This window comes from Lycorma delicatula, chromosome 4 (assembly GCF_047948215.1).
Source record: "Lycorma delicatula isolate Av1 chromosome 4, ASM4794821v1, whole genome shotgun sequence".
Lineage (NCBI taxonomy): Eukaryota > Metazoa > Arthropoda > Insecta > Hemiptera > Fulgoridae > Lycorma > Lycorma delicatula.
Window position 1 is genome coordinate 90,662,852 of NC_134458.1, and position 23,192 is coordinate 90,686,043.

Consider the following 23,192-nt stretch of genomic DNA (forward strand, 5'->3'; position numbering starts at 1 on the left):
ATAAAATAGAGATAATTAAGATTTACTGTTATGAGATTTTTATCTGACGTCATAAGGGGGGGGGGGTATGATTACTTTGTCGTAATAGTATATTATATTCTAAACTGAAACTTCAAAAAACCTAAACGACTCGGTTGCAAAACTTCACTAGATTTTTGTCAAGATACTTGACTTTAAGTGTCTTGCATACTCTTTTAAGTGACTGATTTCATCATTGTTAATTAATTACTTTTAGATCTGGTTCTCTGTTGTGGAATGGCATCTTCTCAGCCACTCATACGGAAGGTCCCCGGGTTCGAAAAACGGTCAAGAATAGCATTTTTTATAAGGTACAAAATGTCCATTCCATATTCCCGCACGTAAACTTCGATCAATGTAAAGTAAGAATTTATTTAAATGTCTATTTTTAGGTCGGTCAAAGGATCGTTTTCTGTTTTGATTAACTTATTTCAACGTTCAATTCTACGTTCTGAAAGACTTTTATCTCAACGGTTTATTCGCTATGCATTTGACTTTACAGTCTGATGGTCTTTTTCACAAATAATATTAATATTAAATAATATTTAATATAAATTTCAGACCGATTGAAGAACTTATAAAACATGTGGAAGTAATTTCCTCGTACGTATGTACAGTCTTGGATCGTTTCAAAACACAAATCGATCTATGATGCGGGTCGATTCGTAACTACGTATTTATTTGAGGTTTCATTCGTTCGAACCTGCTCGAATACTATGTGATCTCCATAACAGGAACTCCAGTAACGCATCCATTAATTCGAAAAGCTCAAATCCTAAGATCGTTGATGCTGAAAATCCTTTGAGATGATTCCGCTGTTACAGAAACTATGTTAGAAATCAGGAGTGGCGGTGTGACACCGGTTTGTTGGAACCGAGCGTTTAATCGATAAACAGAATCTTAGAAAAACGATCACTGGTCTCTTCAAAGTTGTACCCGCAAGTCCGACTCGTAATTTTTGATCGTGTAGAAGTCTTAAGGGTACCATTTTCATTATATGGTGGATCTTTCCGACAGATAAATCGACCGTTGATTACAAATATATAGACAGGCGATGCGAATATTCAGTTAATGTAGATCGCGATCGCTTTCTATCAGTCGGAGTTTGGGACATTAAGAATAATTTGACTTGAGAGTGTTTGATTTTATTTGATTATGAAGAAAGAACTTAATTCGGTCGAAATATTGATATTTGTAAAGTACTCTCATGTGAAATTATTAAAATACTGGAATAAATTAGTCTTGTAATTATTACAACTTTATTTTGCATTTTTCAACTGATTTAACACAGGTATTATCTTATAACCCACCCGGTTGTTCTAGTGGTGAACGCGTCTTCGTAAATCAGCTGATTTCGAAGTCGAGAGTTCTAACGTTCAAATCCTAGTAAAAACAGCTACTTTTATACGGTTTTGAATGCTAGATCGTGGTTACCGGTGTTCTTTGGTGGTTGGGTTTCAATTAACAACTCATCTAAGAAATGGTCGATGTGAGATTGTACAAGACTACACTTCACTTACACTCATACATATCATTCTCATTCATCCTCTGAAGTAATACCTGACGGTGATTCCCGGAAGCTAAACAGCAAAAAAAGGAATTATCTTACAAATTTTTGTCCGAATACTGTTTGCTTTTGATTTTCTTCAAGCAAGTTATTTACTTGTACAACGTATAAAACTTTCCCAAAATTGTTTGGTTATTATCCGCAAAATACATTTTGCTGCTTATAATTATTCGCTAAAGCAAATACATCAGCATTTCAACGACTGACTAGATACTTATGTCTGGTGGAAAAATAGAGTTTTAACGCTCACCGGATTTTCCTTCTAGTTATCGAAGTCCGTCGGTCAATAAGCAAAGAGCAGGACAAATATGCCGATCTAATAGCAGTTATGCAGAGTCTGCACTCTCTCCGTAAAATCGTAAAAGTTATCAAAAAATTAATTTATGTTATCAGGGGAAAATGAATCATTCAAGTGAATTAAAGTTTACTCCCTTGAATAATAAAATATCAAGCACATTTCGACATCTTATAAAAAGTATACAAATTAAAAAAAAGAGAGAGTTTTGTGAAGATTAGTACGTATGAAGGTTATTCATCGGTACTTAAACGTAGTGGCTTCTCTAATATTCTGTTATGAACTATATAATTAATCGGCGTAAAAACAAATCTTCAAACCGTTCAGTACGTTTTTCATTAGCCAGTTTAAAAATATTTTTTTTTTTTTTTTTTTAATAAAGAAATCGGTGGATGATTTGCACAAAAATAGGTAATTTAGGTCCATCTGTTCTACTATTTTTAATTTCTTTATTTGAACTTGTTTCAGTATCTGTCTCTTAATATATATAAAATTCGTTTCCAGTTATTCTTATGTTCTCTTACGACGAATATATGTTATAAAATCCCTTGTAATGTCTATATTTTCACTCTATTTTGTTTTTTCTTATCTCCAGTAGCTCAAATCTATTTTTATCAATTATTTATTAATATTATGAAATATTTTAATTTAAATTACCAATTTAAAAATTTATTAACATTAAATTACTTTTATTGCGTACATTATTTTGTTTTTCAATTAAATGCCGGATGTGGTTAATATGTTTCCTTGTGAAAATAAAACCATTAAACGTCGATCTTAAATGCTATTAAAATCGATTCTTATGTTTATTAGGCGATAGAGATCAGTATTATAAGTTAAATATTACGATGAAATTACTTCTTAAATTAAAAATGTAGCTGAATTTTATTTTATTACATAATATTGTTGTATTTTTAATGGAATGAAACGTTCATGTTATTCGTATAATCATGCAACATTAATTTTAAATAATTAACATATGACGTTACTATTTATTTATAGGGTTAGAAAACATATTATTGTTATTCGACGGTGGATATTTATTGTTTATTTATAATTTTCGATTGCGTTATATCGATTTCCAAATAGTATAAGTATAATGCAAATTAATTTTTCTAGATGCTCTGAAGACCATTTTTGTGGGAGTATAAAATGGCTTCTTATATTAAGAGTGATCTTAAAACAATAGTAACACTGATGATAGTCGTCCGTTGTTGGTTATGTGTAGTTTATCCTATAAAAGAGATTTCTCATCTTATTTGAAATTTACTGTAACAACTGGACTCGTGCGAAAATTTCGGAAATTGTCTCTTTTAATTTAAGTAACTTCGAATATGATGCGACAAACGGGTTAACAATTTTATAAAAATGAAAACAAATCACGTTAACTGAAGTAATAATTTATTTCTAAACAGAGGAAAAGTATGTAAATGATATTACAGAAAAAAATGTGCAGAAAGTTATATACCATAAAAATAGAACTAGTACAAAATAACTGATTCTGATTGTATAACAGCGGACGGTGGCGATTGGACGGATCAGTGGGCCAGTGAAACAAATTTGAATTTTAACTAACTTGTTTGCACTTTAAATACTCTTTCACTTTCTTTTTCATCTTAAATCTATTTGATGCACACCCGGGGGATAATCTCCTATCCAGCAATACCACATTTATGGGGGTTTGTATAGATGATGTCTTATAAATGGTGCATAATCCTTGCCTTTCCTTAGCGTATTATATATGGAGAGATAATGCTATGGAATCATTTTTTTTAAATTTATATGATTTTTACTGTTGATTATTGGTTTTGTAGTGTTTTTACTAAGTAGGAATGAAAGAAAACTATTTATTTAAGTTTTAAAGTATTTCAAGTCGATCTTTTTAATGTTCCATAACTAAAAAAACTATGGCTATGAATCGGGAAATATTCGTGGTTGTTTGGAAACATTTGAACAGATGTTTTTCATATTAACATAGTGTACAGAACGAAGAAATGTGTACATTACAAATCGCTTCGTAGAAGTTTAATATGTAAAGAGCACTATCTTTATTTTATTTATTTTTGTGGAAAACGCCGTAAAAACACAAAATATATTTTGTTGAGCCGTAACAAAATGTATACGTTACAAAAATTACTTTGAGTAATGTGAAAACATATTTTATATTAAAATATATTATTTATAAATATGAACGTATTTTATTAGCAAATCATGTTTTATGTTTCTTTAAATCAGATAATATTTTACGTTACTATATTCCAATTTAAAATAACTTTTAAATTTATTTATGCACGGTTTTCATTTTCCTAGGAGTTAAAAAATATTATTTACCTAAAGCGAGGGTATCTTTTAAGTTTTTACATTAATGAAAATATTTACAAATATTAAGTTTTTTATTAGAAAAAAATTAAAGTTTTTTTTTAGAGACGCTTAGTTCTAGAGTTCTATTCGCCCGATTTCAACGAATTATTTGGTACTAGAAATATTTTAATATTTATAATTTCAGGAAACCCGAGTGAAATATTATTTTTCCGGAGAAAAGTAGACTTTTTCTTTTTCGTTTAGATTATTATTAATCACATATTTTTTAACTGAAAATACGGTTTGCAAATTATTTAGCATTAAAAAATTCCCGACCGGTCGATCCGTACCAGTGATTTAGCTGATAAAATCCTAAGATATTACCTAGTATTTCTTACAGAGGGAAAAATTCCTTGACTTTTTAAGATTTCAACAAAATTTAGAACTTTTTAAAACTAAACTTTACATTGCATTAAAATTGATTAAAATATGTTATCTGAACGAAATCAGCGACCTCGTTCGCATTAATTTATATACCGGTTTCTAAATTAAAGCCGAAGTTAATTAATATAGAAAATGATTAGTAAGTCTACTAGTATTCTCTGATACCTCTGTTATAGAGAAGGTATTTAAAAATTCCACCAGATCCTATATAAGCCTAGAAAACCAGGAAAAATGGCACTAATATTAAAAGAAAGTATTATAAAAAAATTACCGGTATTATTATTCCTGAAATATTGGGGCTAGTACAAATTTTAAAGGTAAAAAGCTTTATACATAAATAAAGCTTTATATACACACATATATATATATATATATATATATATATATATATATATATATATATATATATATTAGCTATGTTTTTATCATTGGTATCAAGTTTTAAAACTAACGCATGGAAATTTAAGACCTTCTAATATTTAAAGTTATTTAACATTTCACCTGATATTGTATGTTTTAATTTTTATTATTAATTTAAAAGCGATCGTGTTATTATTATTATTATTATTATTATTATTATTATTATTATTATTATTATTATTATTATTATTATTATTATTAATGATTGTTAATCTCATTAATAAAGAAAAGAGTTAAACACAGGAAAACGAACCGGTTGATGGTATATGTGTAGGCTTTGTTATTTGCAGGTGACCTGATTTCGTTAAAGATTATGAAGCTGAAGTGTAGCAAAGTTCTAGCTCATGATAGAAGTGTTAGAAAGAGAAGGCTAATGAGGATTTGAGAATCAAGAAAAGGAAAATTAATGTGATCGCCAGACAAGTGATCTAGCGTAGAATTAAATTTAACTGGCCAAAATGATATATTTAAATACTATAGGAGGGGGAAGGACAACGCTTATTTCTTAAGATAAAATCGGTAAAGAAGTCAACGAACGAATATCAACTGTTATTCAGTTTAATTATAGGCTTTATCGATAAACAATGGTACTTATCAGATAATTTTCAAGAATATTAAATTTATAAAACGATTTATTTAAAAAAAAAGAACTAAAATTTCTCACTAATCAGTTGCATAAATAAAAATTGTAATTGATTTTTAAACTATTAACTCTTACAAAAAGCTACATAAAAATATTTTTTTGTATACACCCAGCTTTGAGTTCGGTTAATTAAGTTTTCTCTTCAGTTCTAGGGTCGTATCCGTTTGGCATTTTTTTTATTCGCTAAAAATAAAATTACTATCCGTATCAGTAAGAATTATTTGACAATTTTTCTTTTTTATTAGATTCTACGACGGATATTTCATTATTTCTATCTATCATATGACTTTACAGTATATCTGTGAAGTAGATTTTTTTTTATATGTTGTGGTCTTTAACTTAAAGAAAAATTTGTCAAACTCCTCCCTTAACCGAGGGAAATCTTTCCTTAAGAAGATTTTTTTGGTTAATATTTCTAATAGATGCCAGTACTACTACCAAAGGATTAATATGTAATTAACCAGCATTATTCGGTTCTGTCTGCTTCTTTATCTTGGTGAAAGATGTTCCTAACCCGGCGAAGTCAGAATTTATCTGAACTGTTTACTTTCACTTTAATGTCTTCCGGGTCTGGATTAAATGTAGCTACATCAGATATTGTTACTTAACTCATTTATTCATCTAAAAATTTTGTATTCGATTCGATTAAAGTAAAAAATTTTATTTTATGTTTATATCGTACAAGCAAACCCTTCTTTCGTGTTACTTAACATTTTTATTAGAAATTATTTTTGTATCGTATATTAGTTTTTTTTTTGTTTTTTTTTAATTTTTAAATGTACTTTAAAATTAATTATTTTAATATTACTTTACTTTTTTTCAGGCGATCTGATGGCCTAAGTGTGGCCAGGACACACTGACGATTCGAGATACGGTCCTAGGCGTCTACCATCGTCCAGCACGATGGGGGTGGCTGAGGACTTCGCGCCGAGTTTCACGCAGAAGCCTCAACTTCGGCAAGAGGATGAAGGCAACCGACTCGTTTTTGAGTGCAAAATACTTTCTTCTCCGAAGCCCGATATTACGTGGTTCCGGAGTGAAACACAGTTATCTGAGGACAATCGGACTGTGATGAAAACACAGACAATCGGAACAAATTTATTTCTAGTTGTACTTGAATTAGACGATGTTGTCGAATCAGACGCTGGATTATACAAAGTTAAGGCCAAAAATAAAATGGGTGAAGTGGCGGCATCTATCAATCTCAACTTTAGTCGTAAGTTACAAAGATTTATTATTATTTATAGTCAATTTACTTGTTAATCTTGTCTAGAACTGCAATAAAAATTAAAGTAATATTCTTTAAATGTAACATTTTTTAAATTCGAACTACCATAATCGATGTTAAAAATCACTTATAGATAGTATTATTCTGAATTTCCGGCCTCCGTGGCGTAAGTGGTAGCGTCTCGGCCTTTCATCCGGAGGTCCCGGGTTTGAATCCCGGTCAGGAATGGCATTTTCACAAGCTACAAAATTGCCATTTCATGTCATCCTAACGGTGATCCCGAAGGCAAAAAAAAAAAAATGTATTATCTAGAATTAACTGCAAAATTATGCAAAGTACTTTCTTATGTAAACTACATTATAAATTGCTAAAAGTTTAATTATTTTCAATCACTTATCGACTATTTTCCAATGAATTTCGTTCGTTTGTTTTATAAACTCCTCTTTGACTACTTTTTACATTAAAATCTATCTATCCTATTAAAAAATATTTTAACTTATTATTTTACTTTCTTTTTGATGTTAAGGACTAAAAACATCTTTTGAAAATTTACAAGACTTAACGATTGTTTCCTATTTTGAGTTTAGATTAATTTTTTTTATTTGCGCAATTTTTTTTTTACTTTACGTTGATAATTTCTTACTTTACCACTTCCCAGTTTCTTAATAGATATGACGCGTATAAACTATCTGATGTAAACTATTAATAGCCAGATTTGTGGTTTTTTTTTTTTTGGTTTTGTCAGTAATGATGTTCACTATAGTAACTCTCCCTTTGGTAAGTAGAATAAAAAGTTAGCTTTTTTAGTACTGAATTTCATTTTTATTTGGTTGGTTTTGAAATTCTGATGTAAAGATAGCACATCACCACGATGGGAAATTACTTCACTTCCAAATTACTACAGTAGTTAGCTTGGCTGGGATACTTCACCGATAGCACGGGAATATATCATTTTTTAGAGAGAGAAAACCGTTTCTTGTAAGCTTTTCTACTACCCTCCATTTTAACCGCCATTTTAACCTCCATTTTAGGTATTAACCACACCTCTCAGGAATGATCGACCTGAGACTGTACAAGACTACACTTCATTTACATTGATACATATCATCCTCATTCATCCTCTGAAGTAATACCTTACGGTTGTTCCGGAAGCTAAACAGAAAAAGAGAGAGTAGTATCCGTGAAAGGACAGTGGTATCAAATTTCCCTTTACATGGCCTAACAGAATATCTCGTTGACTGATGTTTGTAGAATACACTTCATCACCTCTTATATTATAGAGGTACATACCTAACCTTACAAGTACCTTATCCTAGAGAACGTTTTCATTAGTAATCGAACTGCACGAATAAGACGTTGCTTACCTCTTCGGTGTAAATTCATAAAAAAATGTCTTGCATAATTATTTAAAAACCTTTGTTTTTTTTTTTAATTTTTTCAAAAAAATTCTCTTTACTTCTTAATTTAAGGATCACAGAGTTGAGATATTCGTTACGTTTCTTGGGAACGAAGATAGCAATTTCCATTAACTAAGTATAAGCCCTTTTATTAAACGAATGAAATAATGTTTAAATACTTAAAAATATCCGAGAATACTTTCTTTGAAGGCCATTTTTTAATCTGAGAATTGCATATTTTATAAATATTGTCATAAAAAGCCTAAGTGGATTATAAGACGGATAGATTATTAACGTTTTAATTCTGTATTATATTTTTCTGATTCATTAACTTACCGAAGCTTTTATATTTAATTTGTTACATTTACGCATCTATATATTTCTCTCTGGCAGTAGTAATTACTACATTTTACTTGCAAATATATCTTCTAAAATCCAGATAAATAAATAAATAAATAAATAAATATATATATATATATACATAAATTTTTAATTCACAGATCACAGATTTATTTAAAGTTAATTCATTTCTTTTTACTTTCATGTCTACCATATCCGGCTTTTACCGAATCTCAACGAATTGACTCCCAAGGACCCCAGAAAACCGAAAAATGGCATCGAAATTTCCGCGACAAAATGTACGTACGTATGTATGTATTTACGTCGGCGTGTAAATCTTCTTATATCTCCAGAACTACTTGACCGATTTTGACCAAACTTGGTTAGATTACTTGTGTATATGGGGAATTGATGCTACTAAATTTTCAATTCAAAAGATCATTGGGTGGGGGGTGCAGGGGGAAAACGAAATCGCCTCCAGATTTTGCATAATTAAGGTTTTTTTTTATTATTATTTTGTGAATATTAATAAACAACTTTTGTAAAAAATAAACTTTTGTCAAATTACACCTCACCCCTAAAAATTATTTTAATTTTGAAGAGTTATAAAAGGCAGTACAAAAGGATTTCGTTGCATTTTTTTAAAAAATATTTTTGTGAAAAATTATTAAAAAAAACATCTTTTGGGTAAAACGTGTTTTGCTAAATTGCACCCCCACTCCAAAAAATAATAATTTTGACACATCGTAGAAGGCAATAGTTAGCGTAGTATAGAAAGAAGTCTTTTTCGTTGCAGTTTTTTCTATTAGCATCTCGTTGGATCCACAAATTTGTTCCCCCATCAAAGTGGGGTCTTAAACCAGCCACCCCCTCACACATACCAAATCCCACTTAGCGGCCGAACTAGTGCTGTAATCGTCTGCTATGTTGTGACGTCACAGGTGAGGGGTAGAATTAAATAAATATATAACAATTAAAGTGGTCGCTAGTACCGCCACACCCACGTGAATGAATTACGGTATGTGCACGCGCTTTAGCTAGAGTCATTGAATTAAATAAACAAAAAATATTGCATATAAATAAAATGATAAATATTTTAAATTGTATGTGCACGTGTGTAAGCCGTGTATAAGAAAAGAGCCGCGTGACGGGAAAATCCTACAACTGTGTTGTCAGCTTTTTTTTCTTAATTAAACAAATTTTTTGTTAAAAATCAAGGTCTAATAAATAGTTTAGCACAGTGGTACGTGCACCAGTAAACGGAAAACAAAATAGGTTTTGTAATAATAATAATAATAAAATAAATAATAATAATAATAATAATAATAATAATAGTAATAATAATAATAATAATAATAATAATAATAAAACAAAATAGGTATTGTAATAATGACGTAGAAGTGCATTTATTTTCATTGGAAATTTAAGTAATTTTGAATCCATTCCAAATACGATGTAGCTTATTAATAGTTCCATCTCTGAGCGTTTTTTAAAATGATTTAAATCATAACTGAAATACAAAAACTTTTTATTGGTTTTACAATCTTTTCATGTATTATTTCTGTTAGTCCTTCATTTTACAAAGAGGTTATAAGATAGTTTTTTCTTTATGGTTTTAGTCTTTTATTGTGTTTAAATGTTACTTATTATACCATAATAAGCACGTTCATGCGTATATAAGCTTGTGCGGATTATTTATAAAGTAGGTTTTGAAACGAATTATATCTGATAACTTGACTTTCTATTATCATTTTATTTTAATAAACGAAGCTAATTATTGTTTTAGTGTAAATTCTAAAAATGACTTCTTTAACACGAAAAAACAAGTTTTCAAATTTATTTATTACAGAATCATTAATATTATATATGTATTAATTTTTAACACTGCTTACTGATATGTGTTAAGCTTCCATAAGTAATGTGTGCGTGTTCACGTATAAAAAAAAAGTATTCATTTCATACTTTAACATATTGCAGCAGAATGTAATTGATTAATTAAAATAAAGATTAATTTTTTCGTTTACTGCTTTTACTTTTTTATAATTTCCGTTGGGTATTTCTCAGAAGGTTCTGGTTCTTCAGAAGGGTTTGTTTTATGAAAAGTTAATTAACATTGTAAAATTATAGAGATAGCAAACATTTATCGCTATAATTTTTAAATTTTAACATAATTTTCATAAAAGGTCCGTTCAAAAAAGCAAAGATCTCTTCGGAAGTACACAACGAAGAATATAAAAAGAAAATAAGGAGTTTGTAAAAAAAGAAAAAAAATCAATTCTAACAAAATATATATATTTTAGGGCTGCAATAGAACAGTCCTAAATCGACTGTTCTGTACATAAATAAGTGTCGAAAGCGTTTATGGTTTTTCAAAACATACCAAACAGCAGTAAAGCAGGATATGAGATCAGATTGTTGTCCTAAGTTAATGAAAAACTGTGGAAATATAAAGACATTTTAGAAGATATTTATTTGCTTTAAAATCTGTTGTAACATAAAGGTAAAAATATTGATCTCAATTAATCCATGTAAGAAAATAAGTACATTAAATCCAACTGAGCAGCTAAATTGTCTTGCATTTGTTTTCCATGAACTGAAAGTGAGCAAAAGATGCTTTGAACTTCAATGCTTGGGAAATTTCATAATAAAGATATTAATGAACAAATAACCTTTTACTATAATACAATAATTATATGAAGTATTCACCAGTAAATAATTATCATTATTTTTTTTTTTATATTAAAATAAAATAATGTATAATAATATTGAAATCATAATTCTAATAAAATTATTTTTTTAAAATTTAGAAAATTCTAATTTAAGCTTCTGTGTATTTTTCTTGTTTTTTTTTAATTTAGTTCTAAAATTTCAAAATTTTTGCTGGGTAAATGGGTTTTGAACAATTCGTTTTTTCTTTAATTCCATTATATTAAAATATAAAAACATATATTCATGTAAATATAGATTTTTAATTAATTATATCAGAATTATATTAATTGATACAGTAAGTCAAAGTTATGGTTTACATTATGAGTCACAATACTAATTATTGAATCCTACACAAAACGAATAAAATTAAAAATTCCAAGTTTAAAAAATGAAAACGCATTCATTTATTGAAAATGGTAAGATCTATTCTTCTGTTTTAATCAAAATTTATTTTGAAATTAAATAAAGATGTTATTATTGCAGTGTACAGTTCCTTTATTGCGTAAAATAACTACATTATTCTATTGAATAACTCATTAAAATATAAAATAATTTAAAATTGTAGTGTATTACATTATATTCATATTATCAAACTGGGTATCAAACAACAACTTTTTTTCTTTTTTTGTTCGATCAAACAACCATCTATGAATTATAGTCTTACATCTATATTTATAAATAAATTCCTATAGATTTCAGTAACAGTGGTCGATTACTTGTTTCACTGAACTTTGGTCCAGATGAATAGGTTTAATGCTAGATTATGGAAAAAATTAAATGTCTAATGAATTAATGTTGTGACGTTCTACTTACTGTCATTTTCATTTTTCTGTTTAATATATTTTAAATTTTAATGGTAAGTGTTAGAATATAATGTAGAATAAATTTTATTAGATACTTCATAGATGATTTAATGTGCTGTCTATTTTTAAAATAATAAATATATAGAAAAAACTTTCCCTACAAATAATTTCCTCTACTTTTGCATTATATCTTTACCTATGAGTTATTAATTTCATAATAAAGATAAAGCTTGAGGTTGATCTCATTTTATTCCCAGATCATTTTTCTGTAAAACTATGAAATTTTATTTTATTGGTAAAATTATAAAAAAGAAAACCTCCTTTTTTGATTAATTTTTAACATTAATGAAATTTTATTTCAATTATCACTTTATCGTCATCATAATAATGATTACTTTAAAATACTTTACACATTTTCTTATTATACCACTATTTTTGTAATTTATAAAAATCTTGACTGAAGTACATGAAAAATAACCGATAAGTAGAATACCATGGGACAAAAACATCTGTATTAGGGGAGAACAATGAGAACGTATAAGATGTTGGATGTATTACTTTATATGACATATTTTTATAATTTAAAAAAAAAATTTACAAGGCTGATGATTAATATTGTTTTTTTAAAAAGCATGTTATTCTTTGGTTTTTTAGAAGAAAGATTACAGTATGCTATGAAGTATTATAGGTTCAACAGGAAAGTGATTTGAGAATGAAATAAGAGTAACCCAAATATTTTGACCATTGTAGCTCATCGTGAGCATCTTAGCTTATAATAAAAATAAGTTCTATAAGATGATAAAAGCATCTCAAACTTATCAAAAACGACATAACTCAACAAGAAACAAAATCATACCTGTTCAGTTTGTGAACACGTAGTAATTAATATGTCCTATATTCTTAATCACTTCACATATACAATTTGACATCGATTCAACAAGTGTACTACACATTTTTTTTTTTCATCATGAAACCATATCAATATTATTGCTTTAATGAGGTCAATTATTGTGGAATAATTAATTTTTGAGAATTGTTTTTTGACTATTGCCCAAGTTTGTGGAGTTGCATGGCCATAGGAGCACGTTAATGTTTCATTGTTTGAACAATTTTTCCACTTTTTAGGCAGTATGGCATAGACAAAAATCTTATTGGAATGCTCCATTGCTTTGTGGGAATTTTTTTAAAGTTGTGTCGCAAATATTTCCTTCAGAATCATGAATTATATCCATCACTTTTCAACATTACATCTACTGGAAGTAATGAACAAGGGCCTTCAAATGTGAAACATCCACAAAACATTTTTTTCTGGGGATGTTTAACTGATTGGTGGATATAAGCTGATGATGTATTCTCATCTGCTTCTTTTTGAATGTTTGGAATCATTTACCCCTGAACATTAAAATGTGTCTCGTTGGGAAAGATAACATTTTTTTTCAGTCTTATTTAGTTCAATTAGCATGTGCTTTGGCCCACATAAGCCTTTTTTTTTGCACATTGCTGGTGTTAAATGTTGCTTTTTAGCTGACCAACCAGCTTTCTGTCCAGCTGCAAGAAGTCGCAATCTAAGAGTTTTCATGTCTGATCTGCTCCACTGGCTGCTAATTGTCAATTTAAGTCCACAGTAGATAATCCTGAATCAAGTTTACATTTTCTCACTTATAACCGATCTTGTGTTGGAGTAGCGTTTCTTTTACGACCACATTTGCCTTTCCTTTGAGATGAGGAGGAACCAATTGCTTTAAATTGTTTTAAGATGATATTCACAATCCCCAGTCCAAGACCACACTAAGAATTGTTTGTCATTGTGTCATACGGTATGCTCAGAAAGAGAAACAATTTTCAACCGCTTTTTTGGAGTTATGTCCATTATCATATATTCAAGGCACACAGAACAAAAAATGCAAAAATATGATTTTGTAATAAAAAATTTAACTTTCACAAAAAACTATTTATAAAACAACACACAAATTGCTAAATAACCAAAGAACAATAACTTCACATTATACAGACAACTTAAAGAATGGGTGTGGTCAAGCAGTGCAGCCACAACGTAGAAATAAACAAAACATTCCTGTGTTCGGATTAATTTGCAGATTACTATGTATACATTTGGTTATCAAACATTTTAGGATTCACCTGACAAGGATAAATATCGGCAAAATAAAATATTAAAATATAAATAAATTTTTCTTTAACAGATACTAGATACCATTATTTTTAAAGAAAATATACATTTAATAAAATTAGCGAATGAAATTTAAAAAATCTGGAAAAAGTAAGGAAATGCTAATAACATAAAACCTTTTAATCATATTCTATTTTGAAACTGAAGTTAAATAAATAGCATACATATATTTGTTTAACTGTGTTAGCCTATTTTCTTGCTGTTAGTATGGCTTGTAAAAAAATTTGGAACAGAACCAAATTGTCAAGGGTTTTATTTTACAGCTAAATGTTAATTATATTTTTTTATTATGAAATAATTCTGAGTGAGAGAAACTGTTGGGGGATTAACAGTTTTACGAGTTGCCAGACACATAACTAAACCGTTAAATTCTGACATGAGACAAAATATCTATTCCTGCTATTTTGAAAGATATCGGTTTTTAATGGTGACTGATTTATAGGTGAAAAGACAAAAGGAGGAACTATAATAAATTTTCTTAATCTCATTTGTTAATTTACTCTGTACTGATAAAAAATAGACTCTTAGCTAAGCAAAAAGAAAAATATCTATTCGAGACATGTTTTTTAAATTTTTTATATACTTATGTTTTTTTCATTTTTTTCTTTTTAAGTCTTTTTTTATATTATTTTAAAAGCTTCTATTTCTAAATTGAAGTACATTTTTTGACAGTTTTATATACTTATTTATGTATATATACTTTTATACTTATTTATATGTACATATATGTATATATATATAGAATTCTTTTATATGAAATGTAATATAAAACTAATGTTAAAATTAACTGCGTGTAAAATGGTCAGAAGAGATAAAATACTCTTTTAACTTGAGACCACCGCCAGATTGGAATCTCTGAATAAATAGCCTACTCAAATCTTGGAAATAATTCAAGTTGTTATTATTATATCTTGATAATCTTTATAAGAGTTACATATTTGCATATGATGTTGGAATTATTTTATTTAAAATTAAATTATCTATTTTGGTTTCTAAAAGAAAATCACATTAAGGAATTTTTTTGAATTATTTATTCATAATTCACTGACATATTTCATGTGTTTTCATTCATTTCCTCTCAAATCTCTTCATAGCATAATTTATAACTAACTGGTTTTTCATTTTAGAAATCACCTGGAAAGAAAGAGATTTTTAAAAAAATACATGTATTATATCATTGAATCTCTCAAAAATAAAGTAAACAGAATAAAACTGGTAAATAAACAGAATAAAGGAAAACAAAGAAAGCTATATGTGCATAAAAATTGTAGATTCTTTAAAATTTATCGTATTTCCTTTCATATAAGTGAGCTAAGTTAATGATTATTGAAATAATACAATGAAAATGCTCATGAATTGTTAACAGTAGTAAAAATTTGAAACTATATATGCATTTTGATTGTTAGAAAATTAATTAATTGTAGTTGTAAAGATGTTAATTTAAAAAAGGTACTCTAAGGTAAAAATAAGCTCAATCATTGTCATTGTAAGTAGAGAAAGCAAGAGAAATCAGCCATCAGCAATGGTTAACCATTGCTTGTAAACTGGTCATAAAAGTAGAGACAGCATTTGTTACAAGTAGAATATGTTCATAAAATATAGGGCAGTTGTGAAGCTACCCTTTTCTTATAAGATTTAAATGAACAATAAATGTTTATCTTATCTCAATTTTCTTGAGAGATACTTTTGCCCCTGTTGAAAACTCTTGTATCAATATTCTTTGAAATAGTCTATCTTATCCTTTTGAATATTAATGATATTGATAAGGAATAGTGGTCTGTCCACATGGAAGTTTTGGTGTTGCAGACTACATCATCAAAGCTGAAAATATGAGCTGTTTTAATAATTCATTAACCTGTTGCAGACCACATGGTAACATGAATTTGAACTATTTTTTTTCTTGCTTTTTTTAATTCACAATGTTTTTTTTCATGTTTATCCTCAAATCTTGCCTCCTTAATTTAACATACTTCCTGACATGGCCTATTGATGAAATTTATACAGTTACTAAGGTCGGGTGATAATACAATATTCAATCATTACTTTTGCAAACATCATCCTGCATGAGGGGGGAGATAAATTAATTATTAGTTATTATTGCAGGTGCAATAATTTAACATACTTCCTGACATTGCCTATTGATTAAATTTTCACTGAAAACTTTACTATGCAAAACCTTCTCTATTTCATTACTTTGAATAGTAAATGTTTGGTTAAAAATTTGTTTGATTTTATAAATATATTAGAAATTTCAATATAGGATGTTATCTTTTGAAATCCAAATTAACCTGCTAATTAAGCTCATGAAACGTATGATAAAAATTTGATTAAAGTATGACTAAAAAGTATAAAGCACGTTTTGAAAAATTTTTGTAATATTATTAGGTTCAAATTCGGCATCAATGGAGTAAAATTTGTTAGAAATTGCCCAAATGTTATGTTTTCACTTTTAATTTGAAAAATGTATTTTGATATTTTTTTCGGAAGGTAATTCTTCTGAAAAACCATTCAAGGAACAATGTTGCTTTTTTAAGTTTAAATGTTTAACTGACATTAAAGTCTTTATTGAATGCTTCATATGGAAAAATAATTGATTCAGACCAGTAAAAAATGAATCATAGTTTTCAAACAAAAGGAATAGGTTATACTCTGTAGAATTTCAAGGAGAGAATAAAATTTGAACAATATGCAGCTTACCTGAAATACGCTTTGCCCTATTTTCATTTTTAATTCAAGTTTCTTGATTGTTATTGTCATAATGAAAAATTCTTATACTTTTTAAATTTATTTTCCAAAGTTTTGACTATATGCTGCAGTTAGGAGTTCAGAAAGTCTGCAAGCTATGGGCTCAGCACCCCCTAGGCTTTTTATTATAAGCTAACCTTCTGCTTTATCTATGAACTGATCACAGTATGATCAAATTATTTTTTAATTTTTGTTAATAAAGACAAATTTTTTTTTCTAAATAAATATTGTTTTTTAATGTCTTTTTTTTGTATTTGTTACTTAGATTTATATTTACTTTTATTTATGTATTTATAACTACTGATTTATAACTCTCAAAATGTGCATTTATTAGAGATTTTTACACTTTGTAAATGGGTTTTTGTTGTTTTATATTTTGTAAAACTTTATTTTTCATTTTTAGTAAAAGGTACACCTAAATACAATCAATTTTTGAAATTTATTCTGTTTGAATAAGAAACACAGAAATTCAAATGTGTTGTTTATTCTACTTTTCATCATTGAACCTGGGGTAAATATGATGTGGTTTACTACCCTCATTATTTTGCTTATTTTGGCAATCAAAAATAGTTTATTTATGAAAAAATTATAAAATTTTATGCCTACAGTTTTATTTATTTTCTACTTAAAAATTAGTTAAAATAACCTTGATCATATGAATACCTTCTAAACAAGAATAGACTGCTCTAAAGAATGAACAATTTGATCTTGGTGTTTTTGTCTTGTGAACCTTCCACTTCTTAGACAGTGCCTAAAATTTTTGATTTTAGTTGCATTTTGAAAATGTTCTGTAATGAACAGTATCAGCTGAAAGAATGACTTTCAGCTTACAGTTGACTGAGAGTCAACTGAATTCTTTGGGTTAATGTAGAGGTTAAATACTTGCCTTTTAATGTGAGAGAACAGATCTAGGCTTAGCCCATACTAATTACTTTTTTAAAACTAATAGTTCTGTCCCAGTTATCATTTATTGTCAGGTTCTAATTAACAACATATCCTTATTTGGTAAACTTAGGAGCTAACAATTACATGCACACTGTCATTACAAAAGCAAGGGAAGCAGCTATTTACAGGTCTCAACTAAATAACGTTATACCTGATAGCACAGATATTTTCCAAATTATTCTATGACTTATTCGATCAGTAAGGATCCTATTCATGCACCTCCTAATTGAAACTCCAACATCCTTTCAACTGTGCTCCAGAACTCAGTGTAACTGTGTTATTTGTTTATTAAATTAATCCTTTTTTTTGTTTTAAACCATTTTTTTAAAATATTTTGTTATTAAAAGCAGGTATAGAAAAAATAAACAAAATTTAATCATATTGAAACTGCTTTCATTTTAGGTTAAATCTAGAATCATAGAAAGAAATCTTATTTTACGAAACGCAAAATAATACAAACATGAGGCCTTACATTGTGGCTATCTGCTGTATCTTTCTTCTAGTATTCTGGCTAAGAAGACCAAAATACTAGAATACTTCTCCATTATATTAAACCAGTGCATGACATATATCATTCTGTTGCAAATATTTAATAGATTACTATAATTTATATTGGTTAATGTAAAATTAGGAAAGTATGAATGGCATTTATTATTATTATATATATATATATATATATATATATATATATATATATGTGTGTGTGTGTGTGTGTGTGTGTGTGTGTGTGTGTGTGTGTGTGTGTGTGTATGTGTGTGTGTGTGTGTATGTTCACACAAGTAAATCTAAGCATTTTGTAAACTGTTCTAAAATTGAATTAGTTGTTATGGTTATTGTGTAATTTTATCACTAACCTAGATAAATTTGGAATATGTCAGTTGTAATGTATCTGATTATTTAAAGAACACACTATTAGAATCCGTTTCATATTAGTATTGTGATTAGTTAGTGTAGGTGTATGAAAAATATTGTATGACTAAGAAAGAAAACATATTGCATACACGTTGCCAAAATTACTGTTTCACAGACAGTTCCATTCTATTCACATGTTTATAATAATAGCCACTACAAATATTATTCTCGACTCCACTTTGCGTTTTTTCTTCTTCACTATGAGTCACTTATCTATAACAGTTATTCTAATTTTATATACCTGTATATCTCTTCTCAGTGCTCTTTAAGAAGAGACATATTTCCTTCTGTGGAAGTTTTATTTTTAATCTGGTAAATTTATAAAATTACAAATATTGATGATGCATAATGTAACTGTGATAAAACTTATAAAATAATTTTTTTTTGTGATATAAAAATTAAATGAAGTAAAATAAATTTATGTTGGCCTACAGCAGGTGGTCATAATTTTCATGAAGGAACAATGATGTAAATTATAGTATTAATGAAATAAAGGTAAATTGTTTTTCCTAAGTTTTAAGTGACATTGACTTCTACAGACATTTGCCAAATTAAAATTCAATAACACACTTCTTAAGAATATTTTGGATTCAAATAAATAATAATGATCTTAAACATAGAATATTAAATCACCAGTCATTTTTTGAAGAAATTCAAACATTGTTCCAGTTGCTGGAAATGTTTCAGCATATATAAATTTGTTTAATATTTTATGTTTTATAATATAGTTAAACACAACTTTAAAAATTATAATCAGTTCCATTCATGGTATCAAACAAACAATAATCAAATGAATAGAATATGAACAAAACTTTTTAATGATGAAAAAAATTGTATTTTATATTTTATAATGTTTTAAGCAATTATTGACATAAAATTTAACAAAATGTCTTGTTGAACTAGTGCAAGAATAAATGCACAAAAAATAAATGCAATTTCAAAATCTGATATGTAAGTAATAAAAATACTTAAAAAAGAAGAAGAATTGTATAACTTTAGAATGTTATTTTCAGTTTCTTTTTTAGATTTTTTTAAGCCTAACCTTTTTCAAAATACAGAACCTCCTCCATATCTCTCACCCTTCTTCTAAATTTAAAAAAAAAATATTAGTAATACTTATTCTTCCTAATGCACAGACTGTCAGATGTGAAATGGTATCAGATTTCATGATAGTAAATTAAACTGTTCCTGAATTGTAGATCCCATATAAAGGCAATTGCACATTTATACTTACAATTTTGTAACCAATATTTTATTTTTTTACCATGGACCATTAAAAAATAAAAATAATGTGGGTAATCTTTTTTTGAGTTATGTGGTGCCCTCATTATTTTTTACTTAACAGCCAGGATAATAAGATTATTTCTAAAAATTAAAGGATTGTCTAACAAGAAAAAAATGATTGCAGCATAAGGGAATTACATTTCAAGGAATAATGGCCTTCTGTTTTTTGGGTCTTTTATCTCTTATACTACAATTTCAAACTTCAAAAATTTTTTCCCAGATAGAGACTTTTTGTTGATAGTTTGTTTATTCATATTAATAAAGATAAACAAATACTTCTGTTAATAAAACTTTATTACAAAATACTTACCTAGAGAAAACTATTCATTTTTAAAGTCAGTGTAGATCTGATATCATATTTCTGAATTTTTTAATTATGAGACATTGCACAGAAAACTTTCATACCTATATGAAGGCTTTGGATATAATACTGTGTTTAATCCTTTATCTTTCGACCACACAATTATTCTTAAAGTGGAAGTGACATGTCCAACTTCACCAATTATGTCTCCTTCAAGTGCAGTTATAAAAATTACAATAACTATTGACAGTTATGAATTTAAGTTTTCTATTAACGGTTATTAGTCATAATTGTAAATCTATAAATGGAGACCTATAATGAAAACCCTAAAAAAATCATCAGAATTTTCATTCGGTATTAAATTAAAACTTTAAAATGGATAAATTGATATGTAAAGTAACTATTTTTACATTATAGGTGTACCTCAATTTTCTCAAAATTTCAAAGCTAAATATTTCAAAATTGAATTGTATCAGTATGATTTTGATAAATCTGGAATATGTTTATTTCTGTGTAGAATAATATATTTTCCACGTGTTTTTATCATCTACAAGATAATTTTCAAAACGTTATTGGCAGATAAAAATTATTTTTCAATATTTAAATGATTTGCATTTTTTTACTTCTTAAAATACCTATGTTTAGAAATTGAATTTCTAAAAAATAGTTTATACAATTATAATAAAATTTGGATAAGCCTACTGCCATATGGAATAATAAATTAATGCAGATATTTTAAATGCATATAGATAAATTACATAAAATGATTGAAAAAAGATAAGTTTTTACTGTCTAAATTGCTTCATATTTTTTTAAAAAGAATGAACTATACTAAATGATTACTTATACTGAAATATGGCAACAGAGAGATTGATTAAGAACCAAAAAAATTAAAATTTTGTTCTACTTATGCATTTTAATTGTTAAAAAAGAATCATAATTATTTATAAAGGAATTAGCAAAAACAAAAATAAACTTTCAAAATAATAGAAACATTTTTACACATGATTGTCACTTATATCACAGGGCCTGGCTGTACAATGAATGTCATTACTATCAGAAAAAACAACTGCAATCTCTTTAATCGCAAGCAGTTTATATGTATCGAAGTAATTATAAATGTTCAGGGAGGTACCACTAAGTATCACTGTCTCAAATCGTTGTGGGAACTTGACTAAATGGTTAAACCAGACTAACTGATTAACAATAAAATGAAGGTATCACTTTTAGTGTAAATATCACTTATATCTCCATGGACTGTTGATATGCAACAGTATGTCCTTTATTCAGTAAAGGAAGCAACTGAAAACACTTTATTCCTCTACTTTCCTTAAAAAGCCTAACATCTAGGTTTTAAGAATACTGATTATTCTTGAGAATGGTTATGACATTTCTGAATGACTTGTTGCTCATGTCAGGTTGATATTTTTTGTTTTTAGTGAAACAATCTGTTAAAAAAAATTTACCCAAATAAGTTTGAAGAAACTACTACATCCACAGGTAGATAAACTCACATACAGTGACTTTCGACTTCTTCTCAGTGCTCTTCTTGGTAGATTATCTGTGGAAAGTTCTGAATTACCTGAAACTACTCCTTTTTTAAACAAACTTATGAGAAAGTTTTTTTTTTTCAATGAGCCAACATTATAAAATTTTCCTCCTACCTACAGAGAGTGTTTATGTTTAAATGGAATTTTATCGTGGTAATTCCACTGTAAAATCATTCATAATCATATGATTCTGAATACCAACAGCGAATGTGACTAATGTATGAATGAAAGATATTGTAATGACTAACTTTAATAATATTATGGCAGTTTTCCAGAAAAATTAATGCTTTTTTTTAACTTTATTGAGAGACTGGAAAATATACCTTTCAGCTATCATTGGGTGTATAAGCCAACTAAATACGTCAAACATTTATGCATTCCAAGATCTTGAATCATTATACCTTACTTTGAGCCAAATGTCTTCTTATGTATTACAAATATATATATTTCATAGTTATTTGTAGGAAAATTTTCAGTTATAAAAAAAGTATGGTTAATGATCATATTATAAATAAAATAAACTGTTAAAAATAATTACTGATTTAGCAAATGGCCAAAAGTAGAAAAAAATTATTCTTTTTCAATTTATTTTTAATCTTGACTTTGAAGTTCCCAAATTAAAAACAATTATCAACTAACCCTGAATTTAATGTTAATTTTAAAAAAAAAACTGAAAATTTAGACAAGAATTTAAGAAACAAATATATTTATTTAAAGTCAAATAATTTTTTTCTAAAACTTAACTTAATATTTTTAGTTCTATTTATATTTTAAATGTGGACTGCATAAAAAAACTTCTATATAATAAAAGCCAATTTTAAAAGAACATCAAAGCACGAAACCTATATCTTGATAATAATTAGTAAATGAATGGATAAAAATTATGTAAAGAAGCTACTGACAGACATCAGCTTTGGCTTTCTGGAATACAGGACTTCCCAAGTATTTTTAAAGTAATTTTCTTTAATTTTCTCAAAAAAAATATTTTAAATATCAAAGTTACATTAGGTTATATATTATGCCATAAAAATCCAGTATTAAGTGATGATGGCAGAAAAATGTAAAAATCTTAAATTATCTTGAAAACAGTCTAACTTTTTATT

General features: G+C 27.6%; 1 protein-coding gene across 50 annotated transcripts in view; it reads left to right on the top strand.

The window, feature by feature from the left end:
- bt (projectin protein bent) overlaps positions 1-23,192 on the top strand; it is a 432,362-nt gene that overhangs the window by 21,474 nt on the left and 387,696 nt on the right. For all 50 annotated transcript variants that reach the window (XM_075363582.1, XM_075363597.1, XM_075363590.1 and 47 more), the window contains exon 2: positions 6,512-6,904. In XM_075363582.1, coding sequence (XP_075219697.1) covers positions 6,592-6,904 — 313 coding nt within the window. In that variant the 5' untranslated portion in view covers positions 6,512-6,591. The remainder of the gene's footprint in view (positions 1-6,511; positions 6,905-23,192) is intronic.